General features: G+C 44.9%; 1 protein-coding gene across 8 annotated transcripts in view; it reads left to right on the top strand.

Moving 5' to 3' along the window:
- The window catches only part of PDE4DIP (phosphodiesterase 4D interacting protein), a 237,109-nt gene that overhangs the window by 75,872 nt on the left and 144,863 nt on the right, over nt 1-16,374 (top strand). For 5 of the 8 annotated variants that reach the window (XM_029618259.1, XM_029618262.1, XM_029618263.1 and 2 more), the window contains exon 1: nt 14,148-15,513. In XM_029618259.1, the coding sequence (XP_029474119.1) occupies nt 14,371-15,513 (1,143 nt within the window). In that variant the 5' untranslated portion in view covers nt 14,148-14,370. Of the gene's footprint in view, nt 1-3,544; nt 3,669-4,848; nt 5,016-5,248; nt 5,409-7,325; nt 7,380-14,146; nt 15,514-16,374 lie in introns of those variants that run through there. The other 3 variants (XM_029618265.1, XM_029618264.1, XM_029618266.1) reach the window with 2 other exon arrangements.

The following is a 16,374-nucleotide window of genomic DNA, read 5'->3' as shown; positions in this document are numbered from 1 at the left end:
TAGAAGCCTCTCATGTGGGACTTTGTCGAACGCCTTTTAAAAATCCAAATACACCACATTTACTGGTTCACTTTTGTCCACATGTTTATTCGCCCTTTCAAAAAAATGTAGGAGATTTGTGAGGCAAGACTTCCCTTGGGTAAATCCATGCTAGCTATGTTCCATTAAATCATGTCTATCTAAATGTTTTGTGATTTTATTCTTTATAACAGTTTCCACAATTTTTCCCAGCACTGGAGTCAGGCTTACCGGTCTATAGTTTCCCAGATCACCCCTGAAGCCCTTTTTAAATATTGGGGTTATATTGGTAGAACTGAGTTTCAGTTTATTATCCTCAAGCCAGGCACCAATATACTTAACTGCTAAATCATTACTTAATTTAAAGGTGATTTTAATGTAAATTAAAAAAAATAAATAATTAAACCAAAACAATGGACAAAGACAAAAATGAGATACTAACTAGTTGCCAATATGGCCATGTTTTGGCAGATTGCCTGCATTGGGCTCCAAACTAAATAATGGTCTTTATCTACAGAACATGTTTCTCTGTCAATCTTATTGTATCAAAAATATATATCTTCAAGACAACAAAAGAAGAAAACTTAACTCCGTTTTTAATGCAGGATTATTGTAAATAGACGTGGTTAGAAAAGAAAGGATGACCTCGAACTGAAAGCATGAGACAGTCCTTGCTTTTACACCTGCTTAGATTGTTGTGCCGTATGCTATAGTCAGAAGATTTTCTGTTTGATGTCTGTAGTCTGTCATTCAACTCTTGTGATCTGGAACTGCCAGACTGCACACGATGCTGACATTAAGAGGGTCATTTTATAACTCTGCGTAGGGCGAAAGTCTGTGTGTTCTTTTCAACCCACAAAGCGGACTTAGGTCAGTAAGTTCACTTTGTAAATTCCTGCATTCAGCTAGTAGGTGAAAAGACTTATGGGTAGAAAGTTAACGCCCTGATCGGAGCAGGTGTAACTTCCTCCATGAAGATTTGCACGCATGTTTTTGAAATAAAAAATGTGCAAGGGATGTGCATTTGTTTTAAGCAAATGGCACCTCTGAATTGAAGAAACCCATTTTCAATTTGCTGCAAATGAAAAGAAACAAACAAAAAAAAAAAAAGCATCCCCAAGGCCCTTCAACAGCCTTCCCACACCCCCACCCCTGAGAAAGCTGCAGGGCCCAGAGCCTACCCGGTTCTGCTAAGCCGAGCCCAATCAGGACCTCCCCGGGCCCCTCTGACTCTTTCAGAGCCCTTTCAAAATGTCACTAGTGTCCCTGAGGCTGGCGCCAAAGTGCTGCTACTTTGGCGCCAGCCTCATTTTATAAAGGACCAGGTGTCTGGACAGGGGCACTTGGGCATTGCTCCTGCTCTTTTCATTTTGAGGCCCCTCATGGCAGGGGTAATTGGAGGCTGGGGAGGTCCCCAGCCCTGGAAAACTTTTTCAGGGAGGGGAAGAGAGTTGGAGGAGCCTGGGGGAGCCCAAGCTGGGTTAGCCCAGTCTAGCCAGGTAGACCTAAGCTCTGTGGTTTTCTTTTGGGGATAGGAAAGGGGTCAGAGAGGCCTGGGGAGACCCTGGCTGGGCTTGGCAGTTTTCTTAGGGGTAGGAAGGGGTTTGCAGGGCCTCAAAGATCCCTATTCTAGTGGGGGAGGGGTTGTTTTTGTTTTTTTGTTTTGTTTTTTTTAATCTTTATTTCAGTTTGAGATGCAAACAACAAAAAAAAAAATTAAACAAACTGAAAAACAAAAGAAATTCCCCAAAACAAAACTGCCTCCTGTGTGCTCCAAGTCTTTTTGAGTTTGAAAGCACACTAGACAGTGGCCCAGTATCACCTTTTGCAAAGACTGGATATGAAAAATGAATATTCCAGCCATTAGTTGCATCCTGAAGGCCAAAACCAGGGGAGGAGGGAGAAGGGGGAGAGGCTGAATTCAGCACTTTGCGTGAATGTGAAGTCAATGCTCAAAATCAATCTCCAAAATTCAGCCTAACAGGAGAGTAAGTAATCACATACTCATTTGTTCCAGAGAATTCTTCCATTCTCCACAAAACCTAAAACTGTTAACATTTTTATTTCTCTATTTATCAAAGTGTCTTTCTGCCTTTGAAGTGTCATTGTTCTTTCTCAAGGCGCTAGGCAGTAGCCACCTGCTTGTTTGCTTCAGATACATTATCAGTGTTTTCAATCACCATCTCTACGTGGTCTCAGTATTATCAGAATTCAGTGTATATTTAGGTTCCATCAAATCAAAATGATTATTAGTCCGCTTTTTCCAGTTTCTGGGCAGCCACATGAATGGATCTTAGGCGTACCTCTCATATGGGAGGGTTACAGTGATGAGGAGCTGGGCAAACTTCCTACTTCAGAAGTCAACTTCACAGATGAAAATTCCACCCATTCAATAAGTGGAAAATCCAAATTAATTGTTTCTCAGCTGTTCATAAACCGAGTAGAACTTTTTTTTTTTTTGTAATATACATGGAATAGTTAGAGTAATGTGGAAAGGGAGATGGAAAAGCCATTAGGTATTATCTCTTACTTTTCTTCTGACAAGTAGCAGATTATTTATTTATTTATTTATTTGGCCATTTTATATACCAGCATTCCAAATGAAGACCGCAACGGTTTACATCATGACATAAATATTATAGGTAGCCAATTACATTCACTTGATGTGTTCATATGCCATACATTTCAGCGAGAGATATGTCCATTAACTAAGGCGGTCGAGGGGGGGGGGGAGGGGAGATGTGCAGGGAAGGGATAGCAGGGATGAGGTAACAAGTTTTAACAAAAGGGGAAGAGGGGATATAAAAAGGGGGTTGAGAGAAGACGTTTCAGATACATTTATTTGTGCTGGGTTGGAAAGAAAGTGGTAATGAGATTAATAGGTAGGTTCATCATGAGATTGTCAGTGTAGGAGCAAGTGATTATTTCAGAGAGGTTAAGTAAGATTAAAGGCATTTTGAAATAACCACGTTTTGAGGTCACCTCTGAATTTCTTTGTTTCAATACTCAGGCATAGAGTCTCAGGCAGAGAGTGCCAAAGTGTGGGGTCAGCTATGGAGAACATATGGTCTCCTATTTTTGTTAGATGTGTATTCTGTGGCGATGACACGGCTAGTAATCCTTTATCGTGAGATCTTAGTGATCTCCGTGGCTTGTATGGTAGTAGTGCCATCCCTCTCAGGCCACTGTTGTCAGAATGGAGGGCGGACTGTATTAATCTGAAGACTTTGTAATGGATTGGGGATTATATCGGTAGCCAGTGCAGAACTATCAGTAATGGCGAGATGTGATCGAATTTCCTGGACCCTGTTAGGAGTCTTGCTGCAGCATTCTGTAGTAGCTGTAGTTTTTTTTTTTATAAGACCTTTAGGTGCTCTGAGTAGAAGAGAGTTGCAGTGGTCTTAAGTTTGAAAAGATGAGGGTTTGTAGTACCGTGCGGATACCTGCATGAGCCAAGCACTGAAAAACAAATAGCAAGCTTCTTTCAAACGCAATTCACACCGTCTCATTTGGGCACACATTACAGGTCTGGGGAAGAAAATCCGACCAATCAGAATGAGGTTGAGCTGCGCCGTCAGTATGAGGAGCGGCAACAAGAGACGGAGCATGTACAAGAGCTGCTGGAGAACAAGATCCAGCTTCTTCAAGAGGTGAGTCCAGCAGATTGGAAGGCGCGGGTGCTATAGGTCTTGAGAAGTAGGGAGGAAAAGGACTCCCGTACTCTGGAACTCGAAAGGCAGGGGGAGAGACACGTGCCCTAAAGCTTGGGGTCTCTTGCCTGAGGATTTAGAAGGTAATGAGGACAAGGTTAATGGCTCCAAGGCTTGTCAGGTCAGGGGGATGAACTTTCAGTTTATTTCCTTCCAATCAGTTCACTATAATCTAAATGGTAACTTTAAAATGAGCGCGCGTGTGCCCACATACGCTGGAATTTTAAATCGTCTGCGCAATTGATTTAAAATACCCCCAACGTGCATTATGTGTGCTCCTAACTTTAAGTGGTTATGTGAGGAAACGTTCTTTGCGTATCTTTCCTTGGGACTTGTCAGCTTTTACATGCACAAGTGAGCACAGTTTAAATAAAACATGCGCGCTTGAAAAAAATTACCAGTTTCACCACTTAGCCCACCAGTTTGCCCAGTCTGTCTCCAGGTCATCAAGATCCCTCAGGTTCTTCAACCTGCACTCCCCCCCCCCCCCCCCCCAGTTTACCCAGACCCCTCACCCAGTCAGGTTTGGCTATAATGATTTTTTTATTCAGACTTACCCCTAAACAAAAGTAAAAGTAAATATGTGCAGGTATCAGTCTGACGCGTGCTGAATTTGTCGGTTTTAAAATCGGGATGTTGTCTCCGTCCTAATCCGCCTCCCCCTTTTTTTTTTTTTTAGCATGTGCATAATTTGTCAGTTTTAAAATATGGGTTGCTCGCGCTCGACCCATATACTCGTGCATATGGGCCTTTTAACATGAGCAACTCCTTTAAAATTCACCCCTTAGAGAGCAGTTTCACATCGCCCTTGAGTAATGCAGTGTGATGATGATAAGTTCCATAATTTTCATGAATAAGATTTCAGAGAGTCAAAAAAGAATTCCAAAGAATCAAACAGAATGTGGGGGTCTCTCTCCCTGGAGTATGTGCCAAGTGAAATCTTTACCTAAAATGAGAATTGGTTAATACAGACAAGTTGCAAAAAGAAAACAGGTAAAGCTGAATACCCCAGTGACTTGAAGTTTTCAGCTGTACCGAGCATGTCTGAGGAATGTCAGAGGGACCAGGTGTAATGGTAAAGATGGAGATCAACCTCCTAAGGTTTTCTTTTGTATTTCAGGAGGTGAGGTTGGCAAAGAACGAAGCTGATAGAATGGGAGCCCTGGCAGAGACGGAGAAGACGAACACTGCAGAGCTAACCAGGAAGCTGCAGGAGTACACTGAGGAGATGAAAGAAGCACAGATACTGCAGAACAGTTACTGTGTCACGTTGGCCGACAAAGACAAGTAAGTGAAAATGTAGTTATACTCTCGTTGTCCATGCATCCTGCTCTCCTCATTCACAGTCCCACTGTCTGTGTGTCCTATTCCCCTCTCTCCTGTATTTACAAGATTTAGGGTATGCATAACTGGAGTGAGTAGTATTAGAAGTGACTGGAAGATGCTCTTGGTGAGCGCAGTCTACACGAAGCGCTGACCTTGCTCATTTTAAGTATTGTTCCCTAATGTCCCTCATGCAGAATGCTGCAGCAGCTGACCCAGGTGCTGGATGCCAAAGAAGCCTTCATTCAGCAGCTCGAGGAGGAGAAGCGACATTTGCAGGACGAGCAGGTTAGGAGCCTGGAGGCGAAAGTGCAAGAGCTGACAGGATCCCTGCAGCAGAAGGAAGGTGACGCTCAGGTACAATAAAGTCGCCATGGCCAGTGGTCAGGATGAAAAGAAATCAAAGGTCTTTTGAATGCATCCCTTTCCTCACAGCTGTCTCTGGTTTTTCACCGTGTATGAGACAGCAAACCTGCCAAAGAGTGGGGAAAAAACCTTTTCCGTGACCCTAAAGATTGCAGTCAACACTTCTCTCTACAGTCTAACTACATCGTGCCACCTCGCCCCTTTTTCTTCCAAAAACAACTTTATCCTATATTTAGTTGTTTTCTGCCGTAGCCATATCTATCTCTGCTGGCAGAGTGTTCCCTAATTTCACTGCTTGCTGAGGGAAGATGCTTTTCTTTCAAAAGTGATAAAATTAGTCCTCCTCACCTTGCATGATTCTTGTTTTGTTGGTTATTTCTGAGGGCAAAAAGCTTACCAGCAAGATATCACTGTGGGGTCCATTGAGATAAACACAGAAGATTCTGCACTGCTGCTGCCCGTGCTGTGCCTGTTCTGGGGGGATGGGGGGAGAGTATATATGTGTGCAGGCGTGCATGTATGTGTATATGAGAAGCCTGCACTGCTGCCGCCCATGCTGTGCCTGTTCTGGGGGGGTGGGGGGAGAGTATATGTGTGTGCATGCATGTATGTGTATATGAGAAGTCTGCACTGCTGCCGCCTGTGCTGTGCCTGTTCTGGGGGGGTGGGCAGAGAGTACGTGTGTGTGCATGCATGTATGTGTGTAAGAGAAGTCTGCACTGCTGCTGCCCGTGCTGAGCCTGTTCTGTGGGGGTGGGGGGAGAGCATATGTGTGTGTTCGTGCGTGCATGTATGTGTGTATGAGAAGTCTGCACTGCTGCCGCCTGTGCTGTGCCTGTTATGTGGGGGGGGGGGGGGAGAGTATGTGTCTGCATGCATGCACGTATGTGTGTATGAGAAGTCTGCACTGCTGCCGCCTGTGCTGTGCCTGTTCTGGGGGGATGAGGGGAGAGTATATGTGTGTGCGAGCATATATGTGTGTATGAGAAGTCTGCACTGCTGCCGCCTGTGCAATACCTGTCAGGAGTGTGTGTGTGTGTGTGTGTATTTGTGTGTAAGTACTGCAGGTGCCTGTGCTGCACCTGTTCTCTGGGTGTAGGAGAGAGTGAGAATGTGTGTGTGTGTGTGTGTGGCTTGCACTGTTGTTGCCTTGCTGTTTTTGCTCTCTGGTAGGACATTGGGTAGAAAAAAGTTGCACTGCTGTTGCTGAAACATTTCTGAGGTCAATATTCAAAGACATTTAGTCTGATAACTGGCAGAGAAATGCTGACTTTTGAATATCTATAAAAGAAGCGTTGCGCGGCGGAGCAGTTATCTGATGAACTTAGCCAAGTTAGCTGGAGAAATCTAGGACTGCATCAGAGCCACCTTTACACTATTCAGCCACACTGGGATGATCCAGGAGCTGATTGCTTCTTCCCAGCTCCCGGCGGTAGTAAAGAGTTTGGGGGGGTTTGGGATGGGTTGACGGGAAGGGGCAGGGTGGGCTTCTGTCAGAGCCTTTGTTTGCATGGGAATTCTGCCTGATTTTGGGGTGATGGGGGCTAAGGGAAGGAGGAAAGCTCAGCTGCCAGTGGCCTCATGGGTGGCAGGGGAATCAGGCTGGCAGACCGGTACAGTGGCCTTCTTTTTTTATTTACAGCATTGGCACTTAACCAGTTATAGTCTTTGAATATAGTTCGTTAAGGGTAAAGTTAGCCGAATATACATGCCCAGATAACTTTGAAACCTGTCTGGCGATATCCAAACATAGGCCATTAGGTTTCAAAGTTATCTGGGTAGGTTTATCCAGAAAACTTTATCTGAGGATATCCAGCTAAAGTTATCTGTGTAAGGTTTCTTTGAATATTGGCCTTTCTGGCTTAAAGGGAAAAGCTGAAGTTTTAAAATCTGCTTTTCTGTTTCCAGTTAATGCAAGATGAGCTGAATCGTCAAAAGCAGACAACGCAACAGGAGATACAGGTACAGGAATAACGGCACATAGACCTGGGGCTAATGCCCTTCAAGAGATTCTGTCCCCTGGCTCCTCTCAGTTTCTGATCCTGTTAATAAGAGCTGAAGCAGCCTCGAGTGGGGAAGACATCACAGATGAGCATTGCTTTGGACTTTGAAGGTGGTGCTGCTGTAGTCTAGTTCATGCTGTTTGGCAGCAGGGAGGGCCTTAGAGTAGAAACCAGCTATTTGTGTCTTCGGGGGTTTTTTTTACCCCCTCATTCCCACTCACTCAGTTGTTTCTCCTCCAGTAGCCTCTCTTCAGATGAGATGTAATTCAGGCCTGATATGATGGCAGATGAAGCCTGTCTTTCACGCACAGTCTCTTCTGGATATGGCATTTGCTATATGTAGCGACTTGCTCTGAATCTGCTCCCAGTGGTCTGCGTGACTCTAATAATGGCATATCCATCACTGGCTAATATCCGCGCTGGGCCTGTGTTGTTACTGCCAGGGTTCTTTAGCATCTTGTACTGAATGTTACTGGCTCTGCTTAGGCTCTCATTCTTCTTTACCTATAATAAGACTTGGTATATTTCTCCCATTTCACTGGAGTGCAGTTGCTCATGATGGCCCCCCTGCTGCTGACTAGAAGTTTATTTGCAGGTTCCCCCTCCTTGCAGTGAAAATGTATTTTCTCACATTGCTTTTGAGTTTCCCTCCTTCCAAGCTTCATATAACTGATTTATTTATATTTGTCAATCATCTTACATTAAAATTACAACCTTTGCAATACATAATAAAACATCTATAACAATGTGAAATAAAATGAAATCCGCATAAAAATAATGCCCATCTCCTCCCTTCCTTAGCCTCCTCCTTCTATATTAAACCACAATTAATAATATTCAGCCCAACACATTACACACCAGCACCTTGTTCTTGAGCTTAGAAATTTAGAAACACGATGGCAGAAAACGACCATATGAACTTTCCAGTCTGCCCGTCCACCCAATTTAGCTTTACAATCCCCCTCCCATTCCCTCATAGATCCCCTGCGTTTATCCCACGCTTTCTTGAATTCAGATACTGTCCTCCTCTCCGCCACCTCCATGCATCCACCATCCTGTCTGTAAAGAAATATTTCCTTTTGTTCTATGGAAGGATGCTTCCTTCTGGTATTTTATTGACGCCTGCTAGATATCTGAATATTTTCCATCCTGCCCTCTTCTCCTTTAGGGCCCTCCCTCTCTGTGTGTGGTTTAGAGTGGTGGCCTTCCTTTGAATTGCCTCCATCCTTTTGTAGGTTTCTTCTGCAGAATGTACTTAAGGTGGTGCATCACCAAGCACCTGATCAGGGGGTAATACTACTTCCCTCTTTCTACCAGTGATGCCGCTCCTTATATCATGCTGTCAGCAGCTCCATTGCTCTGTCACACCGATCAGCTGCATCCTCTTCCCACCCACCTCACCCTACCCCAGCCTGTCTCATTCCTGCATGGCGATTTGGCAGTTTTCCCTCTTCCGCTTTTGAACACCCCACATTGCTTGCAGTGTACACGGGCACTTTTGGTCTGCATGCACTGCAGCCAGTATGTGAAGGGAAATCGCGCTCCTGGTTTTCTTTCTTTCCCTTTGTTATTCAGCAGTCGCAAAGCACGTGTGCCAACTCACCCACATACTTTGCACATGCATAATAACATCTTGCATTTTTTTAAATTAAGATATAGTCACCACACACTTGAGCATGCTTCTATTTTTTTGAAGTTGACTTTCATTTATCTGTCTCTCCTCTCCCCTCCCCCCATCATGCCTGCTTTGTGATTTTCTGCTTCCTGGTACTACATCTGCCCTCCTCCAGTCTCTTGAAACCTCTCCTGTTTCCTGTAGTAGGTTGAACGGAGCTACTCCATCAGGTCCCATTGCCTTGTCTGCCTGTGACTGTGCCAATACCTTGAGTACTTCCTCTTCAGCCAGTGATTAGTGTGTGTTCACACCACCCCACCCCCCTCCACAGTCTTATTACATTTCCCCTTTGCCTTCCAATGTGAATAGAAAGCAAATGTATTTATTCGAGGGATCAGCTTTCTCCTGATCCTCCTGCTCATTAATCTCGCCTCCCCTTTAGTTCTTACTGGTCTCTGAGGTTTGTATTTCTTTTTACACCGATGGATATAAAGAGATTTGTACCCTGCTTTTACTGACAGGGCAATATACTCCTTCATGGGGTCCTTTGCTAGTCTACCTGGCCTTCCTGCCTCCCTTTGTTTTCCCTGGTCATTTTCCCTGTCCTTCTTCCATATCTGTGTCTTCTAAATGTATTTATTTAATACATTTATATTCCACTAATCTACAATTCTTAGGCAGGTTTTGTGCTTTTTTTACTTTTTTTTTTTACTACCTTGATAATCCGTAGTGGGGCCCCTCATTCTCTTTCCCTTGCTTACCTGCCACAAAGATTTAGCACCATTTCAAATTCTCGTTTCCACTGCTGTCCATACAGGGCCGGTGCTTCCATCAGGCAAACTAGGCAGTCGCCTAGAGTGCCAAAATGTAGGGGTGGGTGGAAGGTCCTGCCATTATGAGGCACAGAGGGGTGCTGTGCCAGATCTAATACTGCCAGGGAAGGGAGCCACCGCTGCCGGTAGGAAGGAGCACTGGGCTGTAGCTGCTACCAAAAGGTAAGTTGGGGGAGGGGAGTGCACGACTGACGGTTCGCCTAGGGCACCAAATAATCTTGCACCGGCCCTCTATCCATCGTTCCTCCGTAACCCCTAAATTCCCCCTACTCCTGACAAACCTTCATTCATTTTCTTGAAGTCCCTGGAGAAAAGTAAGAGAACGGTTAATCAAAGGAGAATCTCTCACTTTCTATGTGCCCCAACCCCATCCCCCCAAGGCTCCGTTCCCCTTCTCTCTATTGGTTACCTAATGGAAGCTTCTGGTATCATTTTTATAAATTATATCACCCAAGGCGATAAATCTGAGTACTACCTAGCGGGAGAGTTTTTCATTCTTAGAAACAAATGTGATAAGTTTGTATCATGTTGAAAGCAGCATGAACTACTTGTAGAGATTTTTTTAATTAATTAATTTATTTATTTGTTTGTATTTATATTCCACTTTTCTCAGCACTTCAAAGTGGATTACATTCAGGTACTGAAGGTATTTCCCTTCCCCAGAGGGCTTACAATCTAAGTTTAATCTGCTGAAGAGACATTTGCACTAGCAGCACTTCATGCGCTAGAAGATTTATTTATATTTAAATGTATGTACTGCATATCAAAAATGTATATGCCGTTAAATTAACTGGCGTGTCAGCGAGCGCACTTCCTGCATCAAACCCTTTAGTATATTCTGTTTCCAAATGATACCGCACTAGGACCATCCGGCTAGAAATCCTCCAGTCAGATTTATAGTGTGCAGGGCAGAGTTCTAGCAGTCATATTGGTCCCTGCAGAAAGCCAGATACTTTGTAGCCTGCAACACTTTCTATTGGGCCAGTGCATGAATGATCTCATAAACAGGTAGCTCAGGAGTTTTCAGGAACACACAGGCCCCTTCTTCAGATGTAACTCGTAGAACCCAAATATAAAATAACTTTATTGGCAGGTTATTGGGTTATCAGCCGGCTCCATTTGTTCAGGACAAACTGATCCAGACCTTATTTTACATCACAGCCTGCATGGAATTGTAGTCTTGTTTTTTCTGCAAAGAAATTAGAACTACAAGTCCATGCATGCAATGGGGTAAAAATAAATAAAACAGGACTGGTTCAATCTGGCACGAGAAAAAGAAGCTGGTTGGCATCCCTAACTAGTGATCACTGGATTTTTATAACCCCAGGAAATCTAGCAGGGTTACACTATGCTAGCAATATCTTTGCTGCGCCAGCAAGTAGAAAATCACAACTCCCAGGAGCCACCACCAAGGAAGGAGCTCCTTAGCAGATTGGTAGGGAGTTGCAATTTACTTATTATATTGCGACTGACCTTCCCCACCCCCCACCCACTTCCCTCTGGATCCTTGCTACCACGACGTGCATAATACTAATAATAATTTATCGTGGATGTACTGTATTATGTTATTGATATATACATTGTACTCCACTGAGATCTTGTTTTGGATCAGCGGAATAAAATAAATAATGATAAATTAATGCCAGCCTCTCAACTCGGCCACAGAAGTGCATGCCCAGACTGTGACGGAGCACTGAGATAGTCCTGTAATCAGAGGCCATTTTTATTTTTGGTAACGTGTTAGAGACAGAAGTACTAGTTCACGGTGCAGACAGCTGTTTCAATACATAAACAAAAAGGATAAACTTATTACCATATTTCTTATCTACTGTGCTGTGTGCTGAAGATTTGTGTTTAGTAAATACCTCTTACTTTCAAAACAAAAGCCTGCTGGTCTACAGGTACCTTTTCTTCCATGTACTGTATGAAGGTCAGACTGATGTATGAGAATTCAAGGATTATTATTTTATCCAAAAATCTTTATATCTTGATTTCCTTTCGTGGTTTGGAGTGCCTTTCAATATTCATTTTCCTCTCTTGACTGAATTCTTATATAGGAGGGTGGACTTCTAGGAAGGTGTGGAAAACATGAGGAGAGATCTAGTTAAGCTTGAGGAAAGATCTAGTGTCTGACAGCTAAAATTTAATGCAAAAAAAAATGAAAAGTCATGCATTTGAGCTGCAAAATGCAGTACAGTATGGTGATAAAATTTTTATTAACATGAGAGAAGAGCAGGATCTGGGGGTGATATTATCTGATGATCTCAAAGTGGCCAAACAGATGAATAAGACAATGGCAAAAGCACAAAACAAAATATAAAAATATTTGGCTGAATAGGGAGAGAAATGGCCAATAGAGAAAGGGAGGTGATATTGCCCCTGTATAGGTCCCTGGTGAGACCTCATTTGGAAGACTGTGTATAGTTCTTGAGACCATACCTTCAAAAGGATATAAACAGGCTGGAGTCGGCTGAGGGACTGGCTACTAAAATAATCAGTGGGGACAGGCTTAAACATGTATACCCTAGAGCAGTGGTATTCACTCCCAGCCCTCAAACGCCACCAACAGTTTGTGTTTTCAGAATATCACTAATGAATATGCATGAGATGTATTTGTATGTACACTGTCTCCATTATATGCAAATGTATCTCATGTTTATTCATTAAGAATATCCTAAAAACCTGATCTGTTTATGGCCGAGGAGGGCTGGGAGTGAATACCACTGTCCTAAAGGAAAGGTATGACAGAAACATTTAAATACCTTCAAGGTATAAATCAGTAGGAGGATCTAAACTGAAAGGTCATGGGATGAGGGTAAAAGGGGGTAGACTCAGGAGTATTTTTCTACAGAAAGGATGGTGGATGCATGGAACGGCCTCCTAGTGGAGGTAATAGCAGCAAGGTCAGTATCTGAATTCAAGAAAGCAAGGGACAAGCACAGAGGATCTCTGAAGGAGTGATAGAGATTGTAGAGCTGAGCAGTTGGTGTGGATGGGCAGAGTATGTAATCTTTTTCTGTCATCATGTGTCTATGAGGGAATATTATGTATCCTGCTTCCCCTAGCTGGTTTAACTATTATTCATAAAGCATCTTAATTTACTCCTCCTGTGCAGGGAGTAACCAGAGACAGGGTTTAATTGTTCCCCTTGTAGGAAGTATTTAAGTGTAGGATTTGTTCCTGCCAAGCATGGAATAAACAGGGATAGAATTTAATCCTCTATGTTGGGATTAATAAAGACAGGGTTCACCCATGCCTTTCTCAGTTTGTCCTGATGACTCTACAGCCAGTCAGGTTTTCAGGATATCTACAATGAATATGTATGAGGTAAATTAGCATACATTGGAGACCCATTGGTCAGGTTTGGGAAGCCCTGCTACTTTAATCCCTAGGGCAGGGGTGGGAAATTACAGTCTGCAGGCTAGAACCGGCACTGCCTGCCTTTCCTCCAGGGTGCTTTTCCTTCATGGCCACATGTATCCTGGCTCGGCAGGCTCCACATATCTCCTTCTGCCCCCTTCCTAACGCCTCTCTGTTCCTGCCAGTTGTGATCAGCTGTTCCTTCAAACAATTGCTCTTACTTTTTTTTTTTAGTCACTGCTCAACTTCTGGGTTTGCCACCAACCTATAGGCAATTGTTCTTAAGAACAACTGGTAGCAGCCAGCAAGAATGCAGAGGCAAGAGAAGGTGTGTGGCCAACCTATCAGGACCCCCCATAAGCTTTGATAACTTGAAGAGCCAAGGGGGAGAAGCAGTGTAAGTTGTTTCAATGTAAACCGTTAGGATAAGACACTAGTCTTGAGTATCGGTATATCAAAAGTATTTTAAATAAAATAAATAAGTTGTATTACAAGGTCTTGTCCTTGTGCTTTAACTCTGCCACAGTAAGGTAATCATTAAGGAGAGAGAGGTTGAGGTTCTATCTCTGTTTGGTCTTTGGCTAATAATTATAAGGCCTTTCATACTAACATGAACTCACTATATTTCAACTGCAAAAAAAAAAGACATTTTGTAAGTGGATTTGCCAAGTTTCTGTTTGTAATTGGAATCGGTGGGGGCGGGGGGGAGAGGAGGTATCCCTCCACAGAACTCCAAAGATGGACCCCGCCCTCCCGCTTCTCAATTGGACATCCAAAGGAAACACCCCTAACCCCTAGGCATGGCCATGGCTGCTCATGCAGGCAAGCGCTAATAAAGTGGCCCTGAATAATTAAAAAAAAAAAAAAATAAAGTTACAGCCAGTAGCACTGGTGCGCATGCGCAATAGGCCATTTCGGTCACCTAGGCAGTTTTGCATCCTGTTCGACTACAGTTCCCAGAGCGTTTGGGCCTACTGCGCATGCGGGGTACCCAGCCGCAATCAGAGTAGCAGCTGAAGCCGGGAGTTCTTCCCCCCTCCTTCCATCTCGCCGGGTACCGTTATCAGCCACGTCACGCGGCAGCATCCCCGCGACTAGGACCGCTTCATCCCCCGCAGGGAAGGGAGCGCCGCGCCGAGGCCATGTTAGCTCCGCGGTCGAGGGAACCGTGCCGTGTGTGCGGCCGGGAGCTATGTGGCAACCAGCGGCGCTGGCTCTTCCACACGGCGACCCGCCTCCACCTGCAGGTGCTGCTTTCGCACGTCCTGGGCCGGGAGGTGGCCCGCGACGGCCGGCCCGAGTTCGTCTGCAGCAAGTGCGCCTTCATGCTGGAGCGCGTCTACCGCTTCGACGCCGTCATCGCCCGGGTGGAGGCCCTGTCCATCGAGCGGCTCCAGCGGCTGTTGCTGGAGAAGGAGCGCCTCAAGCTCTGCCTGGCCGGCCTCTACCGCAAGAATAACGGCCCGGAGGAGGAGGAGGCGGCGGGGGAGGGCACCGTGGACATGTCCGGCCTGCCCGACGCCCGCTACGTGGCTCTGCTTCAGGAGGATTTCACCTACTCCGGCTTTGAATGCTGGTCGGCGCGGGAGGAGCCCGGCCTCGAGCCCCAGCACTGCCACCCGGGGGAAGGCGCCGGACAGCGCCCCAGGCGGTGCCAGGGTTGCGCCGCCTTGCGTGTAGCCGATGCAGATTACGAAGCCATCTGCAAGGTGCCGAGGAAGGTGGCCCACAGCCCATCCTGCGAGCCCTCCACTACCTGCTCGGCCAGTCTGTGCAATGAGGAGGCGCCTGCCTCCTCTCCCAGCGTGCGGGCGGCCACCGATGGAGAGAGCCTGGGCAGGCTGTCCTCTGGCTCCTCGGTGGAATCTCTGCAGGCGGCGCTGGAAGCTGGCCCTGCGCTGCAGAAAGAAGACGAACTGGGTGGAGGCTCGGGCGACTGCTGTGCGGACCACTCTGCTGCCGTGAATCCTGCGCTGCCTGGAACTAGGTTAGAGCTGGCCCTTAACCTGGTAAAAACATTAGACTACAGGCCCGTTCGGAGTCCTCGGGGCAGCCGGATCCCCGTCAAATCCAGCCCCCCAGCTCTGAAGTCTAGCAACATTATCGTAAATGCCCCCAGTGCACATTCCTGTGCGCTCAGTTCTGCATTTGGGTTCACGAACAGGGCATTGGAAACATATAGCAACACAAGTCCTAAAGCTGCTCAAGATTTAGTCTCAGAGTTTACGGATCTGCAGGAATTCTGGGAAGATATTTGTGAAGACTATATGCCACTTTGCACACAGGTATGCCTGCACACATCACCTAGCTGCTGTGTTACAAGCCTGGCAGCCCAGTTTATGCTTTCAGATGTGTGCTGGAAAAGCTGATGGACCTTTTTCTAGTGTCCCTCTCCTCTATGCAGGAAATGCATTCCACGCTTGGAATTTTTGACCTTGTGGATTAACTTTTTTTTACAGTTGCTGTATGCGATAGTGTACAACCACACTTTTTTGTATTTCAAGATTTTATGATATATTTCAAACCAGCTGACATAGAGAGAATGTTTTATTAGCAGTAGCACTGATGCATGTTTTATTTCAGTACATTTCCACTGAATTAGCAACTTTCTTTTTACTGTGATGTCCAAGTACTTTTATTTGGATTCTCTCATTGAAGTGGGATGATAGGGTTATCAATGATTTCACAAGGGTTCATGCTGTATTTGTATTTTGGGGTATTCTAATATCACAGCACTAAATGGTATAAAAAAAATGATAATTGATCATAATATCCTTAAATACAATTGTTACCATCAATGTGGCCAGTCATAATAGACACTTCTGGCTGCAAACTAAAGCCTTCAATTGTCTTACATTTAATCATTGGCCAGAGTTTTTTTTTTCCTTTTGCAAATTTAAATGCTTTGATGCTTATCTCAATATATGTAATAAACGTGGGAGAAACCCCGACACAGAGCCGTGTTTCGGAAACCTGCATCAGGGTGTGCACATTAAAGTCACAATGTATCAAGCAATTATTACTTAAAGAAATATTTTTTTCATCCTATCCACAAACGCCAAAATCTGGTGTGAAACAATCAACCGGAAGTCAACTTCTTTAGTTTGCAGCCAGAAGTGTCTTATGACTGGCCACATTGATGGTAA

The sequence above is a fragment of the Rhinatrema bivittatum genome, chromosome 10 (genome assembly GCF_901001135.1).
Source record: "Rhinatrema bivittatum chromosome 10, aRhiBiv1.1, whole genome shotgun sequence".
NCBI classification, from domain to species: Eukaryota; Metazoa; Chordata; class Amphibia; order Gymnophiona; family Rhinatrematidae; genus Rhinatrema; species Rhinatrema bivittatum.
The sequence above is the reverse complement of the archived record's forward strand: the minus strand, read 5'-3'. Positions and strand labels throughout refer to the sequence as shown.